Source organism: Danio rerio, chromosome 11, assembly GCF_052040795.2.
Source record: "Danio rerio strain M-AB ecotype USA chromosome 11, GRCz13ab, whole genome shotgun sequence".
In the NCBI taxonomy this organism is placed as follows: Eukaryota; Metazoa; Chordata; class Actinopteri; order Cypriniformes; family Danionidae; genus Danio; species Danio rerio.
In genome coordinates, this window is record NC_141031.1 from 20510480 (window position 1) to 20527084 (window position 16605).

Below are 16605 nucleotides of genomic sequence, written 5' to 3' on the forward strand. Positions count from 1 at the left end.
ATAGGTCAAAAATGTATACAGGTAATTTTTATATAAATATCTGTATTTGGTGAATGATGATATACTGTGTCATTGTTTTGCCCGTATTTCGAAAATAAAAACATATCGACTGCATATAAGTTATGAATTTGATTGAATTATTAATAACATAATTATTAATAATAATTAATTATTAATTAATTAATTAATAATTAATCCCCCCGAACACACACACTTTATGCCACTACTGTATATCACGCAACCCTGTGACTTTTATTTTGAACTGTAGTTAAGTCATGCTGCCGCTATGCTGTAGGTAGTTTACCCTTGATTATTTGACTTTATCAGTAATTTTTGTATTATATTTATTACATATCTGCCTGTGAGAAATTCAAGATCTCGGAGCATTGGTCGTTGGAAACAGAATTTAACTGAACCATTCATTTTGTGAAAATGCGACACGCACGTGAGGTGACATTTGCGAGACTCATGAGGACATTTGCCGCAGTTTCAGACACCCAGACCGTCGCTTCAAAACACAAAACAGCACCGAAAGCAGCAGACATCGCCAACAGACTCCGGAAAGAGAAAGAGAAAGAAAAAGATGACAAAAACGAGGTTTGTTATGTTTGTTTTTGCAAGTATGTGTTGTTCATCAGATATGTGTGCAACCATTTATGCTCCGTCTATTTTGGTTCCTCGACAAAGGTTCCGGTGTCCCCTCTCCAGTCCAGAGTGAATGAACTCAAGCAGTTTTCTCAGCAGCTGCAGTCTGTGCACCCGAGTGTGTTCGCAAAAGCCCTTTACAGGAGCTCCCTTTATGAAGACCAAAACATAATCGCCATAAATAAACCATATGACGTTCCTTTGCATAGTGAGTATTGAAATGACATCTCAGCAACACTCACCTAATGTTCATTTTGATTAACTTGAATGTACTATAATAATATTTAGAATGTATTTCATGGTACTAGGGATTATAAAAAATTAATTATGCACCATTAATGTCTATGTAAAGCTAAACAAAGAAAGTTCTAATACCTAGATTCTAGGAAATTCTTGGTTTGATTCTGAGTTTTTGAATCAAAAATAAATTGCAGTGCACAGACAGTAGACTGGTGACTTTTGAGATAAGAAATAAAGGAAATTATATTTAATACCAGGGTTTAGCAAATTTTTGTATAGGCGTAGCAGTGCGATATGACGGTATATCGGCACTGGTGTGAGGCATGTGTTAGTGTCCCACCAGTGATGATACACAGCCATATTGCACTGCTACGAGTGTAATATTGCATTTATACAACAGTTCAACAGCATAATCGTGGCAGACAGTATTGCCAGATTGGGTGGTTTTGAATTTGATTGTGCGAGTAAAAATGACAAAATTTGGGCAGTTTTAAAACTTAAATTTTATATCCAACCTATTTAACAAGACATAACTGTGTGCTCCTACTCCATTCAGTTTATAGTGACCAGTGCATAGCGCAAACCGCATGGGCCCACCCGCAAGAGGAGGTGAAGGAAAGTTGTTGAAAGACTCCCTTGACAAATCTGACTCCCCTTCGCGTGCCCTCACATCACACAGCGCCTGCAGTAAAACTCACAGCGGTTTATCATGACACTTTTATCCATCATTTTTTTCCACAATTGACAGCAACAACAAACATAGAAGCATTGTCTGATTGACAAGCAGCACCTAATTATGTTCAAAACTCCAATTTATAACGCCAAATGGGAGAAATGTATACCCCATATCGAAAGTAAAACATACTCTAATAGGTAGTGTAATCTGAAAAGTGTGGGTGAGATGAAGCAGTGTTTGGGTGTAATCCAGTTATGTTGTGGTTCTGTGACTGCTGGTGTTGGTTGCTGTATGGTTAAAAAAAATATGACAGTTAAAGTAACTATGTTAATTTTAAATGAATAAAAATTAAATTAATAAAATTATCTGATAGTTTGGGCAGGTTTTGGATGACTTTGGGCTGGAAAAACTCAGCTATATCTGGCAACACTGGTTGCGGAACGGAAGTATGATAGGCTGATGGATGCAGACGCATTGTATTTAAGAAATTATAAATATTTAAAATAGGCACTATTCTTATAAATGAACTGCATAGTTGCAATCCAAACCACTACATTCTTGCCTGAAAAAGCCTCAAAAGAACATCAAGTTGTCCAACTCCTGCAATATTTGTCAAACTGTACTGAGTTTTTTGATCTGCTGTCACTCTGTGGACGGAGTAATACACAAGGGTGAGGAGGCTGTACGAGAGTTTTTATTGCAGAATATCACACAGCTATCAGCCAATCAGATTCGAGAACCAGACAGAACTGTTTTATAAATATATAGTAGTGATGGGAAGATCGGATCATTTTGCTGACTCGGAACTTTGAGTCTCGTTCATTATGATGAATGAATCTTTTTTCGTTCCTTTTGTTCAATTTGCCAAAATATTATTAAATTGTTACAAGTTGCTTCCAAACTTATCTACAACTACACCAAACGTTGATTAAGTTTGTCACACTACAAAAAAAATTATAACTAGAAAGCTGTAAGAAAGAGCAAATATTTATTTATTGTTTACCTGCTTGTTTACTTTTTGTCTATGATTATGTCAGCTCACCTCTTCTGACAGGTCTTCAAATTTGAGTGGTTTGCTCACGTCACACAGACCCATATAAGCTTAAATAATGCAAACAGTCTGAGCCGAAAGAAGCCATGTTAAGTTAACTTCTCAAGTCTTCTGGTTTTCGAGTCATTCGTTCATCATGTGACAGCGTGTAAAGAGAGATGACTCAAACCCGAAGACTCGAGAAATGAACGAATCAAATCTTTGTCTGGCTCTGAATGCATATGACTGGCTTCTGATTTTTTACCTCAAGAAATACACATGTGAAGTAGTTTCAGCATTTTTGTGTTTTTATAAATATTAAGAGCCACGAATAGTGCCCAGGTTTTCTACTATTTCAGTGGACAGAACATGATGATATGCTAACATCAGTTTTTTCTCCACTTGTCAGATATAAATGGCATCAGAAACAGTATCGCCGAGTGTCTGCCTTTGCTGGCAAAGATCACGGATAATATGCGACCTGGATCACAGTTACATCTTTGCCACAAACTGGAAAAAGAAACTACTGGAGTTTTGATCCTGGCTAAAACAGAGGAAGCTGCTGAACATGTCCAAACGCTCATCCAATCACACAAAGTGGAAATGAAATACTTGTACGTTACAAAAACTTATGTCTAATGATTTTTTTTTTTTTTTTGCTTGTTGATAATGATTCTCACGTACAAAAAAACACTTATTCCCATTTTTTCTCAGGGCAATCACTGTAGGTGTGCCTGTTCCATCTGAAGGAGTGATAGACATTCCTGTTATAGAGAGAGCAGTTGTGGGACCTCAGCCGCACTTTAAGGTGATGTAATACTGTATTCATGACAACAGCTTGATTTAAAAGAGAACATGAGGAGATGACAGGATGCAATGCCTAAGTTAACTTCATCAGAGACATTGCTACAGGAAGTGGACTTATTTTGATTAACAATTAAAAAGATTAAAACCCCTGTGAGCCGAACAGGTGATGAGCTGAAAAATGCCCATCAATCTGGTAACTGAAGACTTTACCCAACACTTTACCCAATATTGCACATCTATTTTAGTTTATTTGACCTATTCAATCTCCTTCATTCAGGTGTTTTCTTCATAATTTTATTTAATTTATAATATGTGCAGTTGCGATCAGAATTATTAGCCTCCTGTTGATTTTTTTTTTCACAATTTCTGTTTAACGGAGAGAACATTTCTTTCAACACATTTCAAAACATAATAGTTTTAATAACTCATTTGTAATAACTGATTTATTTTATCTTTGCCATGATGACAGTAAATAATATTTTACTAAATATTTTTCAAGACACTTCTATACAGCTTAAAGTGACATTTAAAAGCTTAACTAGGTTATTAGGTTAACTAGGCAGTTAACTAGGCACTAAGTTATTATATAATAATGGTTTGTTCTGTAGACTATCAGAAAAATGTGTAGACTAAAGGGGCTAATAATTTTGACCTGGTTTTTAAAAAATTAAAAACTGCTTTTATTCTAGTCGAAATAAAACAAATAAGACTTTCTCCAGAAGAAAAAATATTATCAAACATACTGTGAAAATGTCCTTGCTCTGCTAAACATCATTTGTAAAATATTTAAAAGGAAAAAAATTCAAAGGGGGGCTAATAATTCTGATTGCAGCTGTATGTGTATATGCATACAGTTGATGTCAAAATGATTAGCCCTCTTGCAAATTTTGAATTCTTTTTAAAATGTTTCCCAAATTATGTTTAACAGACCAAGGAAATTTTCACCATATTTCCTATAAAGGGGAAGTATATTTTTTATTATGGCTTGGATTTTTCCCTGATTGTCTACAGAACAAACCACTGTTATCTAGTAACTTGCCTAATTATCCTAACTTGCCCAGTAAACATAATACTAGTACCTTTCAAAGTAAAATATTATGTACTCTCATCATGGCAAAGACAAAAGAAATGAGTTATTAGAGATTAGTTTTTAAAACTATTATGTTTAGAAATGTGTTTGGGGAATAATTTTTTAAAAATCCCAGAAGGGAAAATAATTTAGATTAATACTTTTGACTGGTAATTTAAAATATATTACATAAAATGTATTGCTAATACATTTAAACATGTACAATTAGGGAAATAAGCATTAAACACATCACTATTTTTCTCAGAAAACATATTTCTAAAGGTGCTGTTGACTTGAAATTTTCACCGGATGATGGTAACAACCAAAGAGATCCATATATGCACAGAAAACAATATTTATTAGTTTATAAATTAAGTTATGCGTAATGATATTAAATGATGCAGGGGAAAAAAGCATTGAACACATGAAGAAAGGAAGGTGTAGAAAGGCAGTGAAAGCCCAGACAACAGCTGAAATATCTCAGAGGTTATTCAACAACCTTTTGCCCTTCCTTCCTTCCATTGTAAATTACTATCAGCTGCTTCAGTACAGCATCAGCATTAGCAGGATGATGAAGATGAAATCAGAGTGTACAATTCAGCAAGACAATGATCCAAAACACATCCAAGGAAGCTCAAATGCTTTCAGAGAAAGAAAATCAAGCTGTAGAATGGCCCAGCCAATCAACTGACTTGAATCAAATAGAAAATTCAAAATAAAGATCAGATTTAGACGAGACCCACAGAACCATCAAGATTTTTACACTCTGTTGAGGTCTGTAAATAAATCAAACCTGAGCAATTCATGTGACTTCATTCTCCATGTGAAAGGCATCTTTTTTAGCTACCATCACAAAAAAAGCTTCTATATAATGCATTAAATACATTTAAGTAGTTCAGTACTTTCTCTTTGTTTCATTTCATTGTTATTACACAACTAATTAACACATTTTTCAGATTTATTTTAAATTTTATGTTTATATTGTTTGGGTTTTTACCAAAATCTGGTTCAATTCCATGTCAACAGCTGCTTTAGAATATTTTTCCAAAAAAAAAAACATGATTTGTTGAATACTTTTCCCCCCACTGTACATATTTTTTTCATTCTAATGGTTGTAAAAAGTGACCCTAAACACAACTAAAACCTCATAACTTAAATTAGCATGCTGTCATGAAACTGAGTTAGGGTATTCAATTCAGCCAGGATAGCTTGAAAGTCACAGCTTATCTTGCTTTTTCCCCCCTCGTGTGTCTTGCATTACTATAATTAATGTGAAGTATTTGTTTATTCTGTTAGATGGCTCTGAGTCCGCTGTTTAAAGTGAATGAGGATGGAGATGGAGTGACGAGAGTGCGAGCTCACAGACAGGCACATGCTGCAGTCACACGGTATCAAGTTCTGGACAACACCAGCGGCTGCAGTTTAGTGGAACTCCAGCCTCTCACAGGTATTGACTGACCGTGACTCCTGAAAACTACACCCGACTCAATATTCCTAAGTGGGATGTATAGTCCCTGATAATTATAAATAAAAAGTTTAGATTCTAAAACCTCTAAGTGCCATTTGTCTGTTGTGTGTAGGCTCAGAGGTTTTACTTTTAAATTTTAGGAGAAAATTTCAGATGGTGTTCAGGGGTTTTTGGATCTGAACTCTTCCATTGTAACTAGCTTTGCCTATATATGCTGTAACACCCTCATTTTATTTATGGCTCAATCGACTACCCTTTCGTTGGTGTTGGTGGCTGTTTTTGCCCTATTGACTTTCATTATAATGACATTTTTTGATTGCTTACCCATGGCACCATATAATCATGCATTCTTGATTGTCGGTGGTTTTCCCTCTTGGGAAGGGGTCAAATTTGTCATTTTTACGGATGATCATCTGTTGGCACCATTAACCTTTTAGATTAGGGATGGGCAGACTCGGTCTTGAAGTGCTGGTGTCCTGCAAAGTTTAGCTCCAACTGTTTGATTGATGTTGGAGCTAAACTATGCAGGACACCGGCTCTCCTGGACCAAGTTTGCCCACTTCTGCTTTAGATTAATGGTCTCAAACTTAATTCCTTGAGGGCCACAGCTCTGCATAGTTTTTATTTCAGCCACCTCCAACTGACATCTGCTTAATACTCTATTCACCTTATTGTTTGCGTACGAGCGGGAGCAGCCATTTGAATCTTTTTAACCCGAGACTTTTGGTCTCACTTACTTCCTTTCATTTTCAGACATTAAAAACAGTTTGTTATGCTGCTTGATGTTACAAACTGACATTTTCTTTTTATATCATTCTGCTTTGTTTGTGTAATCATGCAAACATTTGTTTGACCGTATTCTGCGGTTTATTGTTCCTAATCATTTCTCCCATAGGCAGCTAAGCCTGAATCAGAAGTTCTAAAACAATCGCAAAAATTAGCATACTTCCACATTAAATAGTATGGTCAATAGTAGTCTTGAACACCTTGATTATTTGAATAAACTGTTAAATTAGGGTTGGAGTAAAACTGTGCAGGGCTGCAGCCCTCCAGGAATGGAGTTTGAGACCTATGCTTTAGATAGACCTGAGTTCTATGGAGTATAACAGCACATTATAATTGACATGCATTAATACACTAACATTGTTATGTTCTAAGTACATTTTCTCTAACATATCAAGGTAATTATTATTCTTGCTTCCGTTTTGATACTATTTACGACCCATAATAATACACTTTCTATTGTTTTTATCTCTTAAAGCAAGACAAAAACTAAATATGAAAGGTACACAGTGCAGTGCATTGACAAATAAATCAACAAAGATGGCAACAGATAACAAACTCTGATGAAATTACTCATTATTCAGTAAATAAACACTCACAACACATACAGTTGAAGTCAGAATTATTAGCACCCCTAAGTTATTAGCTCCACTGTTTATTTTTTGCCCCAAATTCTGTTTAATAGAGAGATTTTGTTCAACCCATTTCTAAACATAATAGTTTTAATAAGTCATTTCTAATCACTGATTTATTTTATCTTTGCCATGATGACAGTAAATAATATTTGACTAAATATTTTTCAAGACACTTAAAGTGACATTTAAAGGCTTAGCTAGGTTAACTAGGCAGGTTAGGATAATGAGGCAAGTTATTGTATAACAATGGTTTGTTCTGTAGACTATCAAAAAAAAAATAGTTTAAAGGGGCTAATATTATTCACCCTAAAATGGTTCATAAAAATGTTAAACTGCTTTTTTTCTAGCCGAAATAAAACAAATAAGACTTTCTCCAGAAGAAATATTATCAGACATACTGTGAAAATTTCCTTGCTCTGTTAAACATCATTTGGGAAAAGTTTTAAAAAGAAAAAGAAGATCAAAGGGGGGCTAATAATTCTGACTTCAACTGTACATTTTACCATGTCCACATATTTATGTCTTTGTTTAGAAAGAAATATTAAAAGAAAATCTGAAATTAGTGATAGGAAAAGTTCTGAATGTGATATATTTTTTCACCAAATGACCAATATGTAATAGGAGAAACTGAAACATGCTGACAAGAATTCATTATAATGTGTGTTTTAGGTGTGAAAAACCAACTTCGAGTGCACATGGCTTTAGCGTTGACCTGCCCCATTCTTGGTGACCATAAATATTCCCACTGGAGCAAACTAGCACCCCAGGTATGATTAATATATTCACTTGTAGATCCTTAAATGAGGATCATCCTATGCTGCTATTCACGTTTGTGGTTGATTTATAGATGCAGTGTGCAGGGTTGGGGAGTAATGGAATACACGCAACTTAATTACCTATTAAAAATACAAAATATGAGTAACTGTATCTTGTTACAGTTACATTTAATATGGGTGGTAATCAAATTAACTACAGCAGACAAGTATTTTGGTGATTACTTTTGAAACTTTAATGTCATTGGTAATTGTCAATCTATGTAAGTGGCTATTAGTGATTGTCTGACGCACTGCAAAAACATTGCGGGCTACAGTTGAGTTTTGTATGTTTATTAACAGTTATTAACAGTGTATGTACAATTTCAACATCATAGATTATGTGCTTTTGTTTGTTTAATGCTGGTCTGAATTTCTGAATAAGCTATTTTACATAAAAATAAATCTTTATTAGGACTGCACAATATATCATTTCAGCATTGATATCACAATGTGTGCATCTGCAATAGTCACATCACATAGATCTACAATGCTGACTTGACATTACATTGTAGTTTTTACATTTACATATACAAAACAATAAAGCATGCACTGTTTATTTCACTTTTATCTTTGCTTAAGTGCATTTATTTTTATTATTATTTTATTTTTAATTTTTATTTCCATTCATATGTTTGTTTCCATTCATTTATTTATTTATTTTCCTCTTTGGGATTGTTAAAGAAAACGTATAAGTAAATAAGTACAACAAACTCATGTTGCTTTTGATTATTAGAGATTGTTAAAATACTTTACAAATAGAAATTGCACAGATAACTGATGTCCAAAACACTATGAAAAAAACAAACTCATTTAATTTTTCTTCAGAGATTACTTATTTTGAGTCTAACAAAATAGGTTGCAAATGATTTTTTTAAAAGTATATTGTAATCTAGTGGAAAACATTTTAACTTTACACAGGGCACTAATTGAAATACTCATTGGAAAATAACCCTATTGGGGTTATTAAAAATATTAATGACTTAAATATATACAGTAGTCAACATTCAAAGTCAATCAAAAATGTTTCTCAACATTGTCCTAAAATAAAAATGGGTGCTGTTTAATAGTTTTAAAACAACTCTGATGAAAGGGATGATCCACTTCAAATGGTGACTACTGTATCTATACAAATTAGATTAAGGGTTAAAAGTAGCCCACTGACAGTATGTTGCAGACTACCATTCAATTATTTTGTTTTGCCCATGAACGTAGTGTGTGTTAATAATGAATGGTGGTGGTGTTAGTGTGTTTTCTTGAGACATGACTCATTGTCACGTTTAAAGAATGACCACACGAGTCTCACATTTCGGGTTACAGAAGCTGCCTGAGGGTACGCTGCGCCGGCTGGGCCTGGTTCAGAGTAAAACACGATACCTGCCTCTTCATCTACACTCCCGAAGGATCGTCCTGCCAGGGTTCAAAGGTCACAGAGACATTACGGTCTCCTGTCCCCTTCCCAAATACTTCATCAACGCATTGAAGAGGCTGGAGATCCCACTGCCGGCAAAAGAATGAGATCTATGATCTCTTCTTACTTTTGCATCGAGGACTGGATTTGACATGGTTGAAAATGGACCTTCTGCTCAGATGTTTTGTATGAAATAAATAAAAGACCAATAAAAATGTTCTGCAAACTAAAGATATAATCAAGTCTTCATTAGTTATCAGTGTCAAAAATAAACAAACCCATATCCTTTAAGGTGCAATACTTGCATATAGATTTATATAAAGACAGTTTTTTATAATTAGACTTTAACTGATTACTTGACAAGCAATCAGAATAATTGGAAGTCACAAATGTAAAAATCTGTTGTTAATTAGAGGGTAGGGCTGCAGTATTATGATACTATGCTCTTGTGTAGACCATCATTTTATACTGTATTCATGCAAACAGGATGTTATGTCATGGCTCTACAGGCTGAACTTCATATCAGTCCATGACGATACAGTAGTGAATTATGCTAAAGATCAAATTAAATTCTGAAACGCCTTTGATTGATCCAATGCTTCAAAAATGTGTGTTCATATACATGCGTGTGCTTTTTTTTTTTTTTTAGGTGAAAATATAGTTGTTTTGATTGCAACTATGCAGTTCATTTTTAAGGATAGTGCCTATTTTACATATTTATAATTTTGGAGATGGGCGAAGCAGTGGTGCAGTAGGTAGTGCTGTCACCTCACAGCAAGAAGGTCGCTGGTTCGAGCCTCGGCTCAGTTGGCATTTCTGTGTGGAGTTTGCATGTTCTCGTTGCATTTGCGTGGGTTTCCTCAGGATGCTCCGGTTTCCCCCACAGTCCAAAGAAATGCGGTACAGGTGAATTAGGTAGGCTAAATTGTGTGTAGTGTATGAGTGAGAGTGAATGTGTGTGTGGATGTTTCCCAGAGATGGGTTGTGGTTTGAAGGGCATCCGCTGCGTAAAAACTTGCTGGATAAGTTGGCGGTTCATTCCACTGTGGCGACCCCAGATTAATAACGGGACTATCCGACAAGAAAAATGATCTTGTAGATACCGCACATCAGCCTGTCATACCAAAGATATCCACAGAGACTGCATATTAAGTCCCTAAAAGAGAAAAACTGCATAATTTCGAACTACAGCTGATCAAATCATTATTAAACAGGTAAGTGACTTTCTAAGTCGATCGCTCTCTTTTGTATGTTGAAGTGCTGTATTTATACCATAGTCTGGTAGTGTTTGCTTTGGCTTTTTCGGGGTTAATTGTTGAGATATCCCGATTTCAACAGAATTACTGGAAAATGTCTCTAGACTGATGGCATTTCATGTTTTTCAGCCTTTAAATCTTATAATGTGAGCAAAATCACCTGTTTTGTCATCATTTTATACATTACTCTAGAGCAGGGGTCACCAATCTCAGTCCTGGAGGGTCGGTGTCTCTGCAGGGTTTAGCTCCAACTTGCCTCCACACACCTGCCTGGGTGTTTTAAGTATACCTAGTCAGACTTTGATTAGCTTGTTCAGGTGTGTTTGATTAGGGTTGGAGCTAAAATCTGCAGGAATAAGTTTGGTGATCCCTGCGCTAGAGAATCATTTAAATACTACTTTTAAAGTGACGTTGGTAAAATATTAACGGTTACTGCTGTTCTGACGTCAGCTGCAGATGTGAACGAGTGACGAAAGAAAGTAGTTACTCATACAAAAGGATTTTTAGACTCTCCGTGTTTGATTTTATTTTTATATACATGATTGTGCCGTTGAACTGTTGTATAAATGCCGTATCACACTTGTAGGAAAGCAACATTGTTGTATATCAGCACTGATGGGACTCTTAAAGGGTGATTTCAAACTTGTATATTGATTCAGTTGTTCCAAAACAGGATTAAAATTGTTACATTGTTGCTCTTTGTTCTTGGTGCGGTTCACTTTCATACAGCAAAGTTTCTAAACGGACCAAAAGAGATAAAACAAGTCACGTGTGAGTTAACTCTACTCACTTTGGTGAGAGTTTCATGGTTTATTTTGCAGAGTCCCGCTCCACTATCATGCGTCCTTATTTTAATTTATGGCGATGAGCAATGACATTATAAGCAGAAATCTGCACTTTAATTTTTAATGGTGACGCCCACATATGTCGTCACCAGATATAAATCAGAGGTAAGACTCTCTCATGCATAGCCCTTGGCTAGACTGCAGTTCGATTAATGGTCCTAATAGATAAGCAGCTCTTGTTAATAGTTCAGCATGCTTTCAGTTTCATATTTAACATGAAACGTACATTTACCGGTGAGACTGACATTTCGCCCTACTCATAATTCTCTCTTCTTATAGCCATATATGCCTATTACATATCCATAAATCACTGTGATATAGCCGGGCTCGGATCGTTTCGCTCTCACTACAATCGAGCCGAGACCACCTCATTCAGGCGATCTCGGACCGTTTGATTTGGCGCAGATCCGAGCGCGATTACTGGTTTCACATATGCCAAACGAACCGCGCTAACTGGGCAAACGAGACAGGTTCTAAAAAAAAAGCCTAGGTGTGAAAGCACACTAAGACACTCAGCCTGTAGCGACGTGCCAAAGTATGCCTCCCACCAGTCTCAATTCAGTCATATCGCACTGCTACAAGTGTGATATTGCCATAAATAAATATTGTTTATTTGGTTCTTGAATGAATGAAATATTATGAGTTTTATTTTGTCATTTTTAAATCTGAATTTGGAACATTTGGAGCTTTGCTTAAATCCCTTTGTTAATAAATTTCTAAATATAATAAAGATTTTTTTCAACCAAATTATATATATATATATATATATATATATATATATATATATATATATATATATATATAAATATAATTTTTATATCACCAATAACAAGAAACTTATTTAAAAAATCTACAACTTCAAGTTCAGCCCGATCTCATGAGTAAACATAATTTGAAAAGTGGCTAAATTATAAGATTTCATGTTTTAAAGAGAAGCCTGTCCTCAAACCTCACCCCGCTATTGGGCATGAGCAAATTGTACTAAAATGTCAGAATGGCATTATGCAAATTAATATGAATTAGCCACTAAACGTAAAAAAAGAAAAAAAGAAAAGGAAAAAAAAACGCTTTGGCAAATCCCTCATTTAAATCCTTTGTAAAAACACCTCAGTGTAAATTGCTGCACTGAATTCAACAATGCATGTCATAACTCGATGGTCTACTTACAAAGAAATTTATTCTGCCTGTGTGTTGTGTTTGTGTGCCAGACTGCAGAAAGACTCAAAGACAACACACCACAGGTGATTCACTGTACAAAAAGGCATGTTTGAAAACACAGGCTTCAGTTCTCCAGCACCACTATAATATCAATACATATCAGATTACCATAGATGCATGTGTGAGTGTATATATATATATGTATATAAAAAAAAATCAAATAAAAACAGAACCAAAAAGTCTTAATGTATAATACACTCCTCAGGTACGCAATCTCTGCTACTGCAAAAGCTCCCGGAGGCGAGCGAGGGATGTGTTAACGGTTACAGATGGATGAGGCCATGTTTTTAAACACCTGATGTGTTCCAGTCCACTACCAAAACAAAAATGGCTTAAATCATTCTTCGAAACCACCAGATCCTTAAAGTTCAGCACTTATTGAAAGAAAATGAAACCGGACAGTGGGAGAAGGGATGGAGCGTAACATACATGGCAGAAAGAGAGAAATGCACACATCAAGGGATCTGGGATCTGAATACGTTTCATTAGGCGAACAAACAGAAAGAAGTTCCTGTCTCTAAAAACAAAACAAAACAAAAGGCTTTTATGCACGTAATCCAGCTCATCCAAAACTCCACTTGATTCTCCTTTTAGTGGTGGATGAATATAAAGAGATGCCGCAGAGGAAATGTAATTCAGTCTGTTTGGATGACGCTGGAGATCTCCATCCATCTATTACTTCTTTCCTTTTCCCCTTAAGCGTCGTCTCTCATTGAACGCTGGTCTGCGTGATGGAGATAATCTCTTGGATTTCCCGCACCATCATGATGCGTGTTAGCATGTGCTCCAGTTGCTCGCTCGTGATTGGCTGAGTGGAGTACCAGATGGGGCTGTTGGGTGCCACTACAGGCTCCGGCGTCAGGTAATACGTGTCATTGCGACCCTTAGCAGTCTGAGGGCTGACGATAGTCAAATGAAGAAGAGGGGAATATTTTGTAAAGACAGCACTTATTTGTATATTATACCAAAGCCAAGACAGTTAAACAAAAATCGACATGTATGAAAGATTAGCACTAGCATTTTAGCCTCACCATTTAAAGAGGTAAAAGTCATAGAGCTTGATGGGACAGCGCAGCGGGTTCTCGGGGTCTTCAGCCTGTTCTGCGTACATGTCATCAGTCACTGGAACAATGAAAGATATGGATAATTACTTAAGAATTGACACAGTTTGACAAATTTATTTTCATTCATTTGCATTATTTTATATTTCATGGGCATCTGTGGTAGACTAGCATGAATCAGTTTACCCATTTACCAATGCGGTTTGTAGAAACTTCCATGAGCATGTCTGGATATCTAAGGCCATATTTACACTGCAGATCTTGATGGCCAGTTCTAATTTTGTGACTGTTTGGATGTTTTGATGACCAGCTTACATCATTTTTAAAAGTGACCTGTATCTGATTGTCTGTATTTACACGGCACAAGGCAAAAGGTGCAATGAGCAAGTAAAAAAGAGCGGGCACTGACTGACAGCTGAAAATTCTTCATTCCTGTATTTAATCTGTTTGCAGGGTTTCATTTTTTATTATTCTTTTTGACAAGTTGTTTTACTATAGTTATGATAGAAAAGCTCTCATTTGGCCATGTTCTTTTAATCTAGGCCCTTTCAGGGTTCTTACACCTTTTCTAACTTCAAATTCCAGCACTTTTCATGCACTTTCAAGGTGCATTTGTATGCTTTTGCAGCACCTAATAACCACGGTTAATTACATTTATATAAATTGTATGTACTTTTTCACATCTAAATCCATTGTGCTATTTAAAAAAAATTGATGAGCACTTTAGAACATAGGGATAGTTTACCCAAAAATTACCCAAAAATCATTTACCCAAAAATGATTAAAAAATACACTTAAAAAAGTTTAGTTATTCGATGAAGTATGCTTTTAAGTTTGGTCTTTTTCGACCTAAAGTTGATATCTTAAAAAATGAGCTTACAGAAAGATTTTGTTTGGCTGTAGTACCAAACTTTCATGACCAGTCGTTCATGATATTTCATGTGCATTGTTATTGTTTTACAGTCATTGGATTGTCGTTTAAGGTTTGAAAATATGTCTATAAAAATCTGACTTAAAAAATGAAATTGTCTTAAATTTCAAATGTTCAATAATCAAGATAAGAAATACAAATTCAAAACATTTATAATAGGACATAATCAGTATTATTAAATTACAACTGTTAATAAATCAATTTAACACAATTCAAATTCAGATTGTTTTGGCTTATTTTTAGCTTCATAAATGCGCGCATTCGCTGAACATTTTGCAATGAAAACTGGTCGCACGACAACAATTTATGCACTCGCACAAATGCTCCCAAATATATGTTGAGGTCACATAGATAAAAATTTTGCACTAATGCAACCAAAACAGTCACAATTTTAAGCCCTGCAAATTCACGCAGGTTCAAGTACTTTGTTCAAAATCCAAGCACTTTTCTAACCTTGAAAACATTATATTAAAAAAAATCAAGCATTTTCCAGGATTTCCAGCACCCATAAGAACCCTGCCCTTTTAAACCAATAGACATCTTAATGTCATTTCCATGTCGTAATTTATGCATGTGATGTATGCAACAGTTTGTCTAGCCGATAATGTTTATGTGGCGGATGATGGGCTCTCTCGCTCTCATTAACAGGCTTAGATACTTCTGCCACAGCATGACAATATCAAAACTCTTTTAGTTCTCGTGTATGAGATTTAAGATTGGAGACTCTGCTGAAGTCAGTTCTGAAATGAGAGCGTCAAAGTTGAATTCATTTGCTACTCTTTATAATGATGCGCAACTCGCATTAACAGGTGAAAATCCGATCTACCTGCTAACGCTGCACATACAGTACGAACACACAGATCTGATTCATATTGGATAAATTTCTACATATGAACAAGGCCTGAATCTGATTTGAGTAAATCAGAAAGTGTCATTTTTTTCCCTGCTTACGTGTACATGGCCATATCCAATCTGAGCCACATGTGAGGGAAAGAAATGAAATATATTTCAGAATTGGGTCACTTGAAACATGCCATGTAAATGCAGCCTTAGTTGAGAATCGTATAAAAATATCGACTGAAATGTTCAATTGAATGTAATTTTAGTAATTTACCATAAATAACAGCTTTAAAAAACAAATCTGTGGAAAGCGACACATATTAATGCTAACATCTACATCTGTGCAAACACTATTATAAATACCATATTGCTTATAAATTGGATATTGATTTTAATTGTGTGACAGATTTAACTCAAAATTAAGCAAGTGGTGTAAAAATTAGAGGGGCTTTCAATTTTTTAAATTGCTACAGATATCATTTTGAATATATAAAATTATATTCAGTAATAAAAAAATTGCTTGTCCAGTAGTGTTGGGCGAGATAAGAAATTTTTAGATCGCCATTTCGCCCCCCTGTGAGATCGCCGATACACGATACTATCGCATGCGGGCGCGACAGTGTTATATAATAATAATAATAAATATAAATTATAAATTACATATATATATATATATATATATATATATATATATATATATATATATATATATATATATATATATATAAAATTATAATTATTATATTTAACCATATCTAAACATAATTTTTAACCTTTCGCCTGATTTTTTAATAACCTTTAGCATTAGCATAACGTTTAATTTTGGATAATAATTCAAACCAATGCAAATCACTACGCTCTTACAGCTGAACGGGCTT

General features: G+C 35.1%; 2 protein-coding genes across 6 annotated transcripts in view; one reads left to right on the plus strand and one right to left on the minus strand.

Annotated features, from left to right (window-relative positions):
* Nucleotides 1–16605, minus strand: part of qrich1 (glutamine-rich 1) — an 821757-nt gene that overhangs the window by 785856 nt on the left and 19296 nt on the right. For 2 of the 4 annotated variants that reach the window (XM_087271889.1, XM_087271890.1), the window contains exons 11-12: nt 13927–14017; nt 12836–13794 (exon numbers count right to left, since the gene is read on the minus strand). The exons of 1 other annotated variant lie outside the window; for it this stretch is intronic. In XM_087271889.1, the coding sequence (XP_087128015.1) occupies nt 13605–13794; nt 13927–14017 (281 nt within the window). In that variant the 3' untranslated portion in view covers nt 12836–13604. 4 annotated transcript variants of the gene reach the window in all.
* Nucleotides 246–10167, plus strand: rpusd4 (RNA pseudouridine synthase D4). 2 transcript variants are annotated; one of them, XM_087272215.1, is made up of 7 exons: nt 246–597; nt 688–853; nt 3001–3205; nt 3306–3399; nt 5764–5914; nt 8023–8141; nt 8649–9807. In XM_087272215.1, the coding sequence occupies exons 1-6, from the start codon at nt 433–435 to the stop codon at nt 8124–8126; spliced, it is 885 nt and encodes a 294-aa protein (XP_087128341.1). In that variant the 5' UTR covers nt 246–432; the 3' UTR covers nt 8127–8141; nt 8649–9807.